General features: G+C 40.6%; 1 protein-coding gene across 2 annotated transcripts; it reads right to left on the bottom strand.

Annotated features, from left to right (window-relative positions):
- Window positions 1-8,343: 8,343 nt before the first annotated feature.
- LOC133899531 (uncharacterized) lies at window positions 8,344-13,049 on the bottom strand. 2 transcript variants are annotated; one of them, XM_062340520.1, is made up of 6 exons: window positions 12,728-13,049; window positions 12,590-12,645; window positions 11,450-11,504; window positions 11,276-11,356; window positions 10,961-11,199; window positions 8,344-8,741 (listed from the first exon to the last, which is right to left on the bottom strand). In XM_062340520.1, the coding sequence occupies exons 1-5, from the start codon at window positions 12,942-12,944 to the stop codon at window positions 10,991-10,993; spliced, it is 618 nt and encodes a 205-aa protein (XP_062196504.1). In that variant the 5' UTR covers window positions 12,945-13,049; the 3' UTR covers window positions 8,344-8,741; window positions 10,961-10,990. The 2 variants fall into 2 exon arrangements, with proteins under 2 accessions (XP_062196504.1, XP_062196506.1); XM_062340522.1 differs by having other exon boundaries at window positions 11,450-11,501.
- Between the last annotated feature and the right edge of the window lie 800 nt (window positions 13,050-13,849).

Genomic DNA, 13,849 nt, shown 5'->3' with positions numbered 1-13,849 from the left:
CTACATTTGTCTCTAATTATGAACAATTATTGAGCAAATTCAATTTTCTAAACAAGGAACATGATGATCTTAAGGCTAAATTTGAGTGCATTGAATCTTAAACTAAGATCCCTTTGAAGCAATCTACCTCTCAATTTAATTTCAATCCTAAGATAGATGCTTCTACTTCTTGTGATGATTTTATTGTTTTATCTAGCTCACACTTTTGCAATGAGATTTGTGTTGAGAATGTTATTGTAAAATCATCTAACAACCTCATTGCACAAGAGAATGATGAGCTTAAGCAAGAAATGGAGAAGCTTAAGAAGGACTTAGCAAGTTTAAAGGGCAAAGGATATGTCCAACCTCCTCAAGATAATCATGCTTTCATGGCGAAGAAGCTTGCGGAGGGGTCTACCGTGAAATACTTCAAATACCATCAAGAAGGCCACAAGTCCTTCCAATGCAAACAAGTGAAGAAGGAGACCAAGGAGAAGAAGAAGATGAAAAACCTCTCCAACTAGACCTCTAACCTCTACACCAAACCCAACTACAAGATCAAGACCAAGAGCAACCACTACAAGCTCAAGAAGAAGGACAATAGCAAGATGGTTGCACACATAGTTGGGAGAAAGGATTGGAGGTGGAACCAACCTATTTGGGTGCCCGAGGAAGTCATCACCAACATGAAGGGGCCCCAATCGGTTTGGATTCCAAAGAAGACTTGAAGCCCGAAGCGGCTATGTGGATTTGGAGACTTGGCTCACAAGATGAAGTGAAAGTTCAAGCAAAGAAGCCAAGTATACAAGATGGGCGTATTGATAAAAATCATGATCATCACATACCCAAATCCTCATCCAAAGGTAAAAGAGGTAAATAGTAGCTAGACTTATGTTCATGTATTTTGTTTCTTACTTCTAGCTTATTTGCCTCATCTAGGATTGCATATCCTTATTTCAATTTATTGCAATGCCTAGTGTCGGTTTTTTATTTCAATTTATTGCAATGCCTAGTGTCGGTTTTTTATTTCAATTTATTGCAATGCCTAGCGTAGGTTTTCATATGGTAGGTTGCTTGTGTTTATCTCTAATCCATGAGCAACCTACATTGTTTATTAGTTATAGGTTCTTTTCTTGTGTTTCTAGTGACATCTTTTGTAGTCTCATGGAGCAATCAACATGTCTTCAGAGGTATGCAATACTTAAATGCTTCAATTGGTATCTTTGTCAAATCTTTTATTCATGTAAGCTGCCTCCATGCATAATATAGCTTAAGTTTCCTATCTTGACATATTATTAGTTGTGCATATATTTCTTCCTCATCATATGTATGCACACATATAGGAAGAGTTTAGACTATATTATGTGAGTTTCATAAATTATGATTCATGTGCTTTCATAGTCTACAATTAGTATCATTCATTTGTAGTGATATTCATATAATTGATATCCTTTTATTGGATCATGATCTGTGAAGCTCTCTCCCATGTACTCTAATATTTTTTCACTTGAGTTCAACATATATTTATAGACTTTTTTGGGAGATTGTTGATAAAGGGAGAGAAGTTTGACGATGAAACCAAGATGAACAAAGCGAGGATATTGTAGAAACAAGCAAAACATCTAGGAATACTGAAGTTGACAAAGGGGGAGAAGAAAAAATGCTAGGCGCCTAGATTGACAAAAGAGAAGCTCTTGCATAGGTCGTTCAAGGGAGATAGTGGCAATGGAGAAAGGGAGAGTCACAATAAAGGGGGACTAAGTGGTAAGATCATGCATCCAAGCAATATGGTAAGACTTTGTGCTCGTTTATGATCTTTACATTTAGTATCATTTATTATTTGCCACTTGTTTTAGTTGTGTTGTCATCAATCACCAAAAAAGGGGAGATTGTAGCAAAATGGCCCTATTAGGTCATAATTGTGATTTTAGTGATTAATGACAATAAAGTTAATGGGACTAACATGTTTGTCAAGAATATATGTTAGTAGGTCTTATGAATACAATACATGAAGAAGCCACCGTAGCCGGGACAAAATTGGACTGAATTGTAGAAATCCCAGGAAGATTTGCCTCACCGGATGGTCCGATGCTCTAGGTGTTGAACTCACCAGAGCATATTTGACAAAGGGGAGAGAGGCCTGAAGATCTCACCGGAAGGTCCTGTGATCAGAGAAGATACACACCGGAGCATTTTGTCTAGAGAAGGTTGCAGCCATTCAAGTTGAAGATCAAAGCCAAAGATGGTCCGGTGATCAATGTGTTGCACACACCAGACAATAAACAGTGCAAAGATGCAGCAAAAAGATCAAAGCATCGGATAGTCCAGTGATGAAGTGATATGCACCGGATGCCTTCACCGGAGCAATTTACACGTAGAAGAAGGAAAGGCTCGGATGGCTCAGGATAACTTATCAAATAGTCCGGTGATAGAGATGAAGTATACACCGGAGTGTCCGGTATTCACAAAGGCTTGAGTGGGGTTTCAACAGCTAGTTTGTGAGAGTGCACTCACCGTATGATCCGATGTTAGTACTAGTGTTCTCACTGAATCATTTGGTGTTAACAACTTTTCTGAGCCATTGGGTTAACGGCTAGTGCACGAGTTTGAGGCTATAAATACCCCTCCACTCAGTCATTTGAAGGTATGGCATGGTGCTAGAGTCTAGAGAAGTTCGTGTACATCTGAGAAGACATCTAAGCCACCAAAGTATTTAAAATGATTATGTAAGGTGATTAAGCACAAGATTAGTGCTTATAGGCCTAAAGAGAGTGTTGCTAGGTGATTGCTGCCTAGAGAGTGGATCAAGGAGTGATCCAACCTTATACCAAGTGGTACGCCAGTATCTTGGAGTCTTGGTGACTCGTCGGCAAGCTTGTTGACCCTCCGACTTGGTGTGGAGCGACGGCAAGGCGATTGTGCAGGGACGCGGAGACTCTTGCCTTAATGGCTCAAGCTTCAAAGTGATCACGACGGTAAGGAACCGGAAGAGAGGCTAGGGGTGAGACCTTGCCTTGGTGGCTTGGTGGCTCATCCAGGTGGAGGCCTTGCCGTTGTGACTTGGTGGCTCAAGAGCCGTGACCGGGAGCATATCCTTTATGGAGCTCCAACGTCGACTAGGGGTGACATTCATGCCATCGGTACCACAGGAAAAAATCTCTTGTGCCGAATTTGCTCTCTCTACCTTATTTACATTTCCGCATTTACATTCTTGCAATTTGCCTTCTTAGATAGGTTGCAAGTGCTTTGATCGGTTGACTAGACACACTAGATAAACCTAGAGTACATCTAGATAGAATTTGATATAAGTTTATCTTGTGTTATTTTTGGAGCCAAAATAGTTCTAAGTGTCCTAATTCACCCCTTTCTTAGGACGTCACCGATCCCTTTAAAGGCAAAGTGTTTAATTTGTCGCCCGAAATGGTGTTTTTCTAGAGAAAGAGTTTCTCTCAAAGAAAGTTAGTGGGAGCACGGTGCAACTCGAAGAAATTTAGGAACCATCAGAAAATGTTTCGACCCCTACTGAACCACAATTGAATATTGCAGAACATGTTGTGGAGACATCAACCCCACGTCGGTCGGAAAGGGTCAATCGCGCACCTAAGAGGTTTATGTTCCTAATCACGGAGCAACGCGATATATTATTGTTGGATAATGATGATTCTAAGACCTACTCGGAAGTGGTGGTGAGACCAAACTCTGAAAGATGGCTTGGAGCCATGAGATCAGAGATAGAATCCATGCACGATAATCAAGTTTGGAACTTGGCTGATCCACCCGATGGTGTTAAAGCAGTTGAGTGCAAATGGGTTTTTAAGAAAAAGATAGACCTTGATGGAAATGTTCACATCTATAAGGCACGATTGGTGGCGAAAGGTTTTAGGCAAATTCAAGGTGTTGATTATGATGAAATATTTTTGTTCGTCGTAATGCTAAAGTCTATCCAGATCATCCTACCAATTGCTGCATATTATAACTATGAGATATGGCAGATGGATGTTAAAACGGCTTTCCTTAATGGAAACCTAAGTGAGGATGTGTACATGACATAGCCTAAAGATTTTGTCGATCCAAAAAATGCTAGGAAGATATGCAAGGTGCAAAAGTCCATCTATGGGCTGAAGCAAGTTTCTCAGAGTTGAAATCTTCGTTTTGATGAAGTGATCAAAGAGTTAGATTTCATCAAGAATGAAGAAGAGTCTTGTGTTTACAAAAAGTCTAGTGGGAGCGATCTTATGCCTCTGGTCTTATATGTAGATGACATATTATTGATCGGGAATGATATTCTAATGCTTGATGTTATTAAATCTTCGTTATGAAACAGTTTCTCAATGAAAGATCTAGGAGAGGCATCATACATATTGGGAATAAAGATCTATAGAGATGGATCGAGAAGGCTGGTCGGATTAAGCCAGAGTACATACATCGACAAGGTATTGAAAAGGTTCAATATGCAGGATTCTAAAAAAGGTTTCTTGCCAATGTCACATAGTATCACTCTCAACAAGAGTCAATGTCCTTCTTACCACTGATGAGCTCATGAGGATGAGTGTGATCCAGTATGCTTCCGCTATCGGGTCAATCATATATGCCATGCTTTGTACACGCCTAGATGTTTCCTATGCTCTAAATGTTACAAGTAGATACCAATCAAACCTAGGTGAAGCTCACTAAATAACAGTAAAGAATATCCTCAAGTACTTGAGAAGAACTATGGATATGTTCCTAGTCTGTGGAGGTGAGGAGGAGCTCATTGTAAATGGTTACACCGATACTAGCTTCCAAACTGACAAGGATGATTCGAGATCGTAATCTGGTTTTGTATTTTGCCTCAATGGAGGAGCAATGAGTTGGAAGAGTTCCAAGCAAGAAATGGTGGCCGATTCCACGACGGAGGTCGAGTATATTGCAGCTTCTGAAGCTGCAAAGGAGGTTTGGATCAGAAAGTTTGTTACTGAGTTAGGTGTGGTGCCTAGTGCTTCTAGTCCAATGAATCTTTATTGTGATAATAATGGAGTCATTGTGCAAGCAAAAGAACCTAGGTCGCATCAGAAGTCCAAACACATACTGCGGCACTATCACCTTATTCGAGAGATTTTAGATCGGGGTGACGTGAAGATATTCAAGGTGCACACGGATTTGAATATTTCTGATCCATTGACAAAGACACTCCCGCGGCCAAAGCATGAGGCGCACATGAGAGCTATGGGTATTAGATACTTATATGATTGACTCTAGTGCAAGTGAGAGATTGAAGGTGATATACCCTAGAGGCAATCATAGAGATGATTGTATCACACGTCTGTGTTCATGTACTTCTGAATAATGTGTTATTCCAAGAATGACTATCGTTTACTTTGATTGACAAGTATGTGACTTGTTTATAAAACTCTTTGTTTATATCATGATGTTATTCTTAGTCAATCCCTGGTCGCATATCATTGTGATGATACATAAGATCAACACATGTATTGATTGATGATCACGTTTCATGGATCATAGGTATAGAGATACAAGTCAATAATACGGACATTTATGTTGGAGAACATAATGTTGGATAGACCCACCTTGAGATATTGTTGGGATTGTTATTATGATATGCCATCAGTTGTTATCTCAAATGATGTACATGTAGGATTGTTAGACCTAAGATCGTCATTGATTCCCGGAATGTGTAGTGATATACTTTGGGGCTGTCAAACGTTATTCCGTAACTAGGTAGTCATAAAGGTAGTTTACGGGTTTGTCATAAAATATGTCGTGGAATGTGAGCAATCAAGATGGAATTTGTCCCTCCTTGATAACAAGAGAGATATCTCTAGGCTCCTTGAGGTAGGTGGATTAAAAAAGTGCATGGCCATGCCAATATGATTAAAGAGTTAATCATGATTAATCCACTACTTAATCGAGTGAATGGTCGAGCTATCACAAGGGTGACACGTATCTCGCCCTAAGCTTGATTGGTATCGTGAGACGAAGGGATCGGTGCATGTGTATATCAAGGTTCAGCCGATATGATCTTTTGTGTATACTCGGGAGTCAACATGTCCTACTAAGGTCCACTATTGATTTCGGTTTGGAAAGGGTTTCCGAGTTATAGCCATATGTACATGAACCTAACAGGTCACACACTTAATGGGTTGGAACAAAATATGCGAATTGGATTCGTATATGGGTTTTATTGGATTGTGATCCATGAGATGTTAGAGTCCTAAAGGGCTTTCAACGTGGGAGCCCATTAGTGAGCTCTATATAAGGAGAGACGTAGGGTGGGGTATGCAGAGGTTGAGCCATTCCAAAACCCTAGTCATAGCCTTTCACACGATCTCCTTAAAACCCTAGTCGCGCGCGAGGTTTTAGCACATCGGCGCTCGGCGTTTCTACCCAGTACGTGTGGATACTGTAGAGGCATTGCTGCTATTGCGGCACTGATCTTCTCGACTAGTTGATCGTGACGTGTTCGGGACTGGTCGCGAAGCACAACACGACCACTCAGATCTGGTCGGAGTGCACAACACGATCATTCGGATCTGGTCGGATAACACGACACGACCACTCAGAACTGGTCGAGGTCGCGACAGACCGGGAGCTAGTCGATGAACTGGTCAAGGAGCACGACCATCTGCTCGGAGTTGGTCGAGGAGCGTGACCATCTGCGCAGGGCTGGTCGAGGTTCTGATCGAGAAGCTGTTCAAGGAGTTTGATGTGCATGACGTTGGATCGGTGTACTCCAACTCTTCTTCCGCTGCACTGCGCGTCGAGTGGTAACGATCCATGGTTTCCTACTAGTATGGTTTCCTGAGTGAATGCGGTAGAAATTTTTTATTTTAGACTAGCGTAGCCTATCTGTTTCCTAACAGGCTTATAGTGGGCTAACTCTTTTATGCTCTGTGATTGTGCTGCTGGTTTTGCTCGGCTGGCCTTCATGCTTTCAGGATCCTTGTGTAACGGATAGTTAGTAGTTGGATTTCCTGAGTATTTCTTGTTAGCTCTAAAGTTAGTAGCTTGCTAGTTGGTGTAAGGTTTTCTTGGGTTTATTCTGTAAGATGGTTACCAAAGTGGTATCCTACTACTCACTGTGTGCTTCGGAACTCCGGTTTGCAATCAGAGCCCGGAGTGAATGTAATTCCTTTTGTTAGAAAGTACTTGTGCTCAGGAGAATGCGTATATGAAACTGAAACACATACAAGCCATGTTATGCCTACTTTCTTTGAGTTTGGTTCTGCTTCCTTTGACTTTAAATTGGTTAAATAATTATTGAAAATTATTTACTAAACGTGCACTTTGTTGTGGAAATTTTATTCCCCTCTTGTACTTTAGCATGGAAATTTTTTATTATCAATAATGGAATGGAAATGTTTGAAAGAAAGTTGTAGCAAATTAGCTAACTATGGTTTTATGCACAATTGTAACAATACTTGATTAATACTTTAATAATCTTTTACAAATATGCAATAGGTTTCCAGATGCACGATATGTGTTTCCTTATATAATTGTGAAAGTTGAAACCACAACACCGGGTATAAGATCACTGAACACCACTGAGCTTGAGCACGAGGCCTTGTCCCCAGGCCAATACAAGAACAAGGATACTGACTCCATTGAAAAATAGTAGCACATCGGTCTTAGCTGCAGCGCTCCAGAAAGGTAACTCCTATCCTGATTTCAGCTTTAGCAGTATGATTTTATTTTGTTCGACATATTCCGGCAAACAACCAATGTTCAGAATTCAGAGCATGTTCTTAAAGAATCTGGTTACAGCTGAATTGTAATGACTTCTAGCGCATCTACCAAGTTGTAGTTTCATCGCCCATGGCCTTACAATGGCAAACCTCGAAGCCCTGTAAGCGTTGGCAGTAGGCAAAACAACTTGTTCAGCATCCTTCTCAAGATGAAGCATCTCCTTGTACACTGTAGAAGCATCATCCCATTCGGCAGGTATTTTCACCAGCTATCACCATCGCCTGAAGCGAAAATGACAGCCATCAGCTGCATTTTCTAATCGATCAGGAGCAAATATCCAAAGGTACATCTGAAATGTCGATCAAATCTTCGGCATAGGAAACAAAAACTTAACATAGAAGATCTACTCAGCAAACGGAAGGAGCTGAACAAAATAACAGATACATACATATAGATCCAGACTATAGGAGGATTTGGCAAAGAGTTGTATGGAAAGCAATTTGCCCATATTAGGATCAATGCACATACATAGATCCAGACTGCACAAAATAACAGAATGTTGTGATCTGCGACTCCACCATACTATAACGAATAATTAATATGATGCGGAAAGTGTAGAGCATATGAACCCTACCGTATAAGAATCGGTACACATATTTGAGCACTCAGGCACACCCAGTCTGCAAAAGCTGCTCATCAATTAACATTAATATAGCAGACGTCTGAGTACCCCAAAAATTGCAGGTTCAAAATTTTTGGCAAATCTAGTTGCCATTCGAGAAGTAATATAGACAACACCCATTATTAAGGGTATTGCACAACACTCACCATATAGTTACTCCAGCTCCACTAATAAAAAGAAGTCAAAATTTTCTCTGGAAAGAAATTAAGATAAACAGCACTAATAGATTTGAAGCCAATTGCTTCCGCAACATAGGAAGCAAGCAAGCCTCTGCTCCATTCCCTGTTCCCATTTACAACACAGCACTGTAGGTAAATTTATCTTCATCATCCAGAACTGTATCTTGCTTTTCACAGCCGCTGAAGCAGGCATGTCACCTGCCAAGCATCCATTTTTGCTGCATAGAAACAGAACAAATAGTCAGGGGTCAAAAGGGGACTGCAATAGAATGCAAGCCAAGTGCGCTCGTTCTGAAGTACATGGTTCAAAAAGAACAACTCTTGCCAAGTCTGTAAATTGCAATGGCATACATTTTGATGATCACATGTTGGGCAGAAATGCTCAGATAGCAAAAGATTGCCATGATGGGGAGCTGATTGGGCTAAAACATTTGACTAGGGTTCCAAAAGGTGGAGAACTAATTTCCATTGGCTGAAAATTGCTAATTTTAAACTGGTTAATCGAGGACCATTCTGGAGCTAGCTGGATTCTACATCAAACTGAGAAATGCATATGGCACTACAACATATCATGACAAATTTTCACTCCAATGAAATAACGCAATCGCAAGAACCTCGATATTTCTGCTACTCTAGTTCATCAACTAAAAGAAGAGAATATTTTCCTCCCCCCCCCCCCCCCCTCTTGAAAACCCAGTTTACTTTTCTCCCCTAAAAAAAAAGGTCACCTGTTTCCCCAAATGCCACATGTTTGGTGTTCCTCCCCATCTGATCACACATCGATATTGGTGTGCTTAAACTTGCAAGAAAAACTGAGGCTTGGTGGGTAGGTGAAGCTAGAGTATCTCAAGTACTCAAGTAAACTTTTGTTGATTGCTTCTACACCAACCAATACCAGGTTGTGTACTGAGTATTGCTCACAAATGCAACACAGGATAAGAACTACAGTACACACGTGATTGTGGTACAACAGCATAAACAATTCTTTCACCAAAACCAATGCCCTGCTGCTGTCAATCTCTAAAGCTATGTATTAGAAATAGCATGACAAAAAAAATTGTGTTCACAAACTATACATGGTCCTATCCTATTAATAAAAATATGCCATCTATTAACAATTCTTTCAACAGAATACTAAAGTTCAATATGAAACACACACTTGGAGACAAGAAAGATTATTGTATCTACCAGTCAACACCAATAGATTCTGCTAGCCAAGCCTAAACTAATTATCACAAGCCCATGTGCATTTCAATGATGCATCTCTTGGAAGAACTGAGATGTACTTGAATGTACAAAAACTGTGCATATGGGTGTTGCATATGAGAAATAATAGACCCTCCAAAGCATATGTAAACTCCCTTACGCCTTATGTAGAACGGAGAGCCAGGTGAACTACATATTACAATATTAGGTACTACAATTGTCATGGCGCCCAGCCAGCCGCTCGTGTGGGGCGGTAGGCCCAAGGATCATCATGGCAGCAGCAGGAGATAAATCTTACCTTTTAATTAGGAGATAAGTTTGATATATTAGGATTCGAGCTGATTTATTTAGAGATAAGTTTGGAGTTGGAATTGATTTAGGATTGTAATTTTCCCTCTCTATATAAAGGGAGTATCCACCCGACTATCCCCAATCTATATCAGCCGATCTATAGTTTAATTCCTCCCCTAGCAGCAGCCACTGCCTAGCTATCCTCCTGGCGGATGTTTATCTCCCTAATGATCCTAGGATCATAACAACAATTTACCATCATGAGATAAAATGTAGTCAACTCATTCTACGCGTTCCAAGATCTAGTACTGCTAGCAAGGCAAAACATAAGAAACAGGCAAAAATATGCCTTCACTTGAAACTGTGAAATTGTCTGGACAGAGTAATTTACAACTTGGCCATACTCCGAGCTGAAAATCATCACTACAAGACATAACCTGACATCTGTATTCCCTCTTCAATTTTCCAGACCCTGGCAGTGACAGCTAGGCAACTGGCTAAAGGGCTAAAACAGCATGTGTTTAAACTAACTGCACTATACATGTCAGCATAGAATACTGCAGAAGCTAAAAGTTGATCTGGGGGTGCACTTTGGACTAAACCCCATAGTAGGTAACAAACATGGACTTATCCGATTTAAAAAAATATATGTACCTAAATTACATTGCATCAGTAGAGTACAAGAAAGAACTATCTAAAACTGAAACCTGAAGATATTTGTATTAGGTAGTTGAATAGTAGAAAATCAAGAAACTAAATATTAAGTCTACTAATGTCAATAATCTATAAAAGGCATCTAATGTTAGTATCGCATACATGGATTATGATTTACATCATGTAGTGAGATCCTGTGAACCGTGATTTTGTTGCCATATATACCCTTATGTCAGATCTATTTTCAATAACAAAGCTATGTAAGCATACCAGCAACAATTAATACCTGATATCTTGACAAAACTAACATACTGATCTAGTCCTCATCTTCATCAGGAACGAGTCTAACAGGGCCCTTCACCCTGCTATCACTATGCCCAATAAGTTCCTGAGCAGCCTTTGCAAGGAACTCTTCTGCAGCAGCACGAACAGATTTCTTCTCTGGTGCGGGCTCTGGCTTTCTCTTGTGCCCAGACCAGCCTCTTCCTCCTCCTCTACTGATTGCCTGCATGCTCCTCTTCTGATCTGAAACAACAAGAATAAAACCTCATCTCCATCCAACAAAAACCCAAGCACCCACACAAAATAGCCGATTATGTACCAGATGTCAAATGGGGCAGTGAGCGTCCAATGAACCTTGCTGCTGCTTGTGTATTCAGTGTAGTAGTAGGGCGAAGTGGTGCTGCAATTCAATTCAGGCAGTAAGTAGGTACCAGCGTTGCATATACATGAATAAACTAGAAATGAATCAAGCGTGAAATACACAGTAAATTACCCTTATCCCAGTCCTCAAATCGATTTAACTTCTCCTGCCACAGGCTTAACCTCTCCTAGAAAGAAAAGAACGAGGCCTCAGAAAATGAAACTTCCAACTGAAGTGCCAGACTAGTTGACAAAAATACAAAGACTGCATTTTCACTGCAAATACTGGCCACATAGACTCCACCCAACAATAAAAAATATCAAAACTTTCTCCCAGCTCAAGTAGCAGAATAGTTGAAAATTTATAAAGATTGAATTTCCATGTGGCTACATAGGACTCTCCATTCAAGGATTACAAAATATCAAAACCTTCTTCTAAAATATAACTTCCAAGAAGTAGCAGAATAGCTAACAAAATACAAAGATTGAATTTTCCAATTCATGATGTGCACACATCGAACTCTTCACCCAAGAACTGTCAATATCCAAACTTTCTCATTATATTGAACTTAAAACAAATTTAGCACAAATGTTGACAGAAATAAACATATAGTTTTCTATTTAAGATATCCCCACACGGTGCAATCCTTAGCGACAGAAAAGATTGCAGTCGGGTTGATAATAATCGAGTGCCATTACTTTGTCGGTCCGAACCAAGGAATCCATTAGAAATGTTTTGAAATGGATATTGTTCTCTCTTTGATCAGGGATTGCTATATAAAATGGGTAAGTCACCAACCGAATCCCTTTGATAAATCGGGTGTCATATTAGATACCATATTCTATATATATAGAAATATCATAGAATAGACATATAACCCCAAGAATCACAAATACTAAAATTTTCTGGCACCCAAATCTATCTCCCAAACAGACTCTCTGCTCCACATGGGCAACAACAGCACACAAAGCTAAACACTAAACCATGTCAAAGGTGATATTACAAACCTAGACGCTCTGTTCTGATCCACGAAACATACAGTACATTGTAAACCATGTCCACATTCAACAAGCCTAGTTTGCCCACACAGCAATCGCGTGCAATACTCCCAGGTGAACATATACTCGCATCAAGTACATATAATAAACGGAAATACACCATCTTTGTTCCAGCTAATAACATTGAAATCTAACTTCTACTCCAAGGACATCAGAAACAAAGATAATTCAAATTTCCAAGGAACGAGGATTCTCAGAGCTGAGAGGAGCTTACAAACTCCTTTCTGATAGTGTGCTCGTTAGGGTCAATTCCCGAACACCTTAGCCGCACTGCGAAAAAAACCCAAAAGGAGACGCTTAATCAGAAGAAAGGTAAAGACAATGCAACGAGAAGGGGAAGCGCGAGCAATGCCTGAAAAGAGGGAGGTCGCGGCCTGCGCCACGGCAAGGAAGGCGCGCGCCCGGAGCAGGGGCGGGAGCTCGGCCACGGCGTCGGGGTCCTCGGCCGCCGCCGCGAGCAGCTGGGAGAGGTGGTCCCCGACGGACTCGGCGGCCGCGAGCGTCTCTTCGGCGGCGGAGACCACCGACGGGGGCACCGCGGAGGGGGCTTCGGCGGCGTTGGCGGCCATGGGTGGGTGGGTGGGTTGAGACGGCGGCGAGGAATTCAGGGAGTCGGGTTGTTTCGGGTGCACGGTTAAAGGGCTGTTTTTAGGGTTTTCATTGAACCGTCCTAGTCCATGTTTTTTTTTTTTACTCTTCACCACTAAATACAGCTATACTATCTAAATATGAACACACACATTCACTCCACACATACCTAACGCACGCACATACTAACCCTATAACTACACACAGCTTAAAGAAAACGTTTATCCAAAAATCATCAGAACTCATTGAGAATCCCGTAGACAACAAGAACATCGTAATCTCTTCTGTAACGTCACGCCAAAAAACTGTGAAAACCGAAATAAATCAGAACCACTACGTCACCAGGCTTCGAATCCAAATAAATTCGGCTCACCACGGAGCCTTACCACCGTGCCGGGCACGTTCGCCGTCCTAGTCCATATTGAACTGAAGAGAGCACAGGTACTACGGTGGGTGGTGTTAATTTGGGTTTTTAGTTGATGTGACGGTTGCTGGGTATCTAAAATGCGCGGACCTTTTTTTTTCTAAAGAAACGCGGAGCTTATTTTTCCAATTGTAAGGTATTCACACGCGCTTTATTTTATCCTAGCATAGTTGACAATAGTAAGATATTCTCACATATTGTCTCATATAATGTTATATAGGATTTTTAAATAATGTAGAGGAGAAAGAGGGAGGCGAGAGAAATATATTGTTGTTCCATGAAGCGAACCATTTATAAACTAAAATTTAGGACTATGATTTATCATTGTTTCATTTCTTTCATTCACAACCTAATGTAGAGATTGATTAAAATATTTTAAGATTATATATCAATATACAAGATAATCTATAAAACTGTACCGATATACTTGCCTTAAAAAAACAAAAACTTTGTTACACGGAC

Source organism: Phragmites australis, chromosome 18 (assembly GCF_958298935.1).
Source record: "Phragmites australis chromosome 18, lpPhrAust1.1, whole genome shotgun sequence".
NCBI classification, from domain to species: Eukaryota; Viridiplantae; Streptophyta; class Magnoliopsida; order Poales; family Poaceae; genus Phragmites; species Phragmites australis.
Note: the sequence above shows the minus strand (reverse complement) of the source record. Positions and strands in the feature narration are given on the sequence as shown.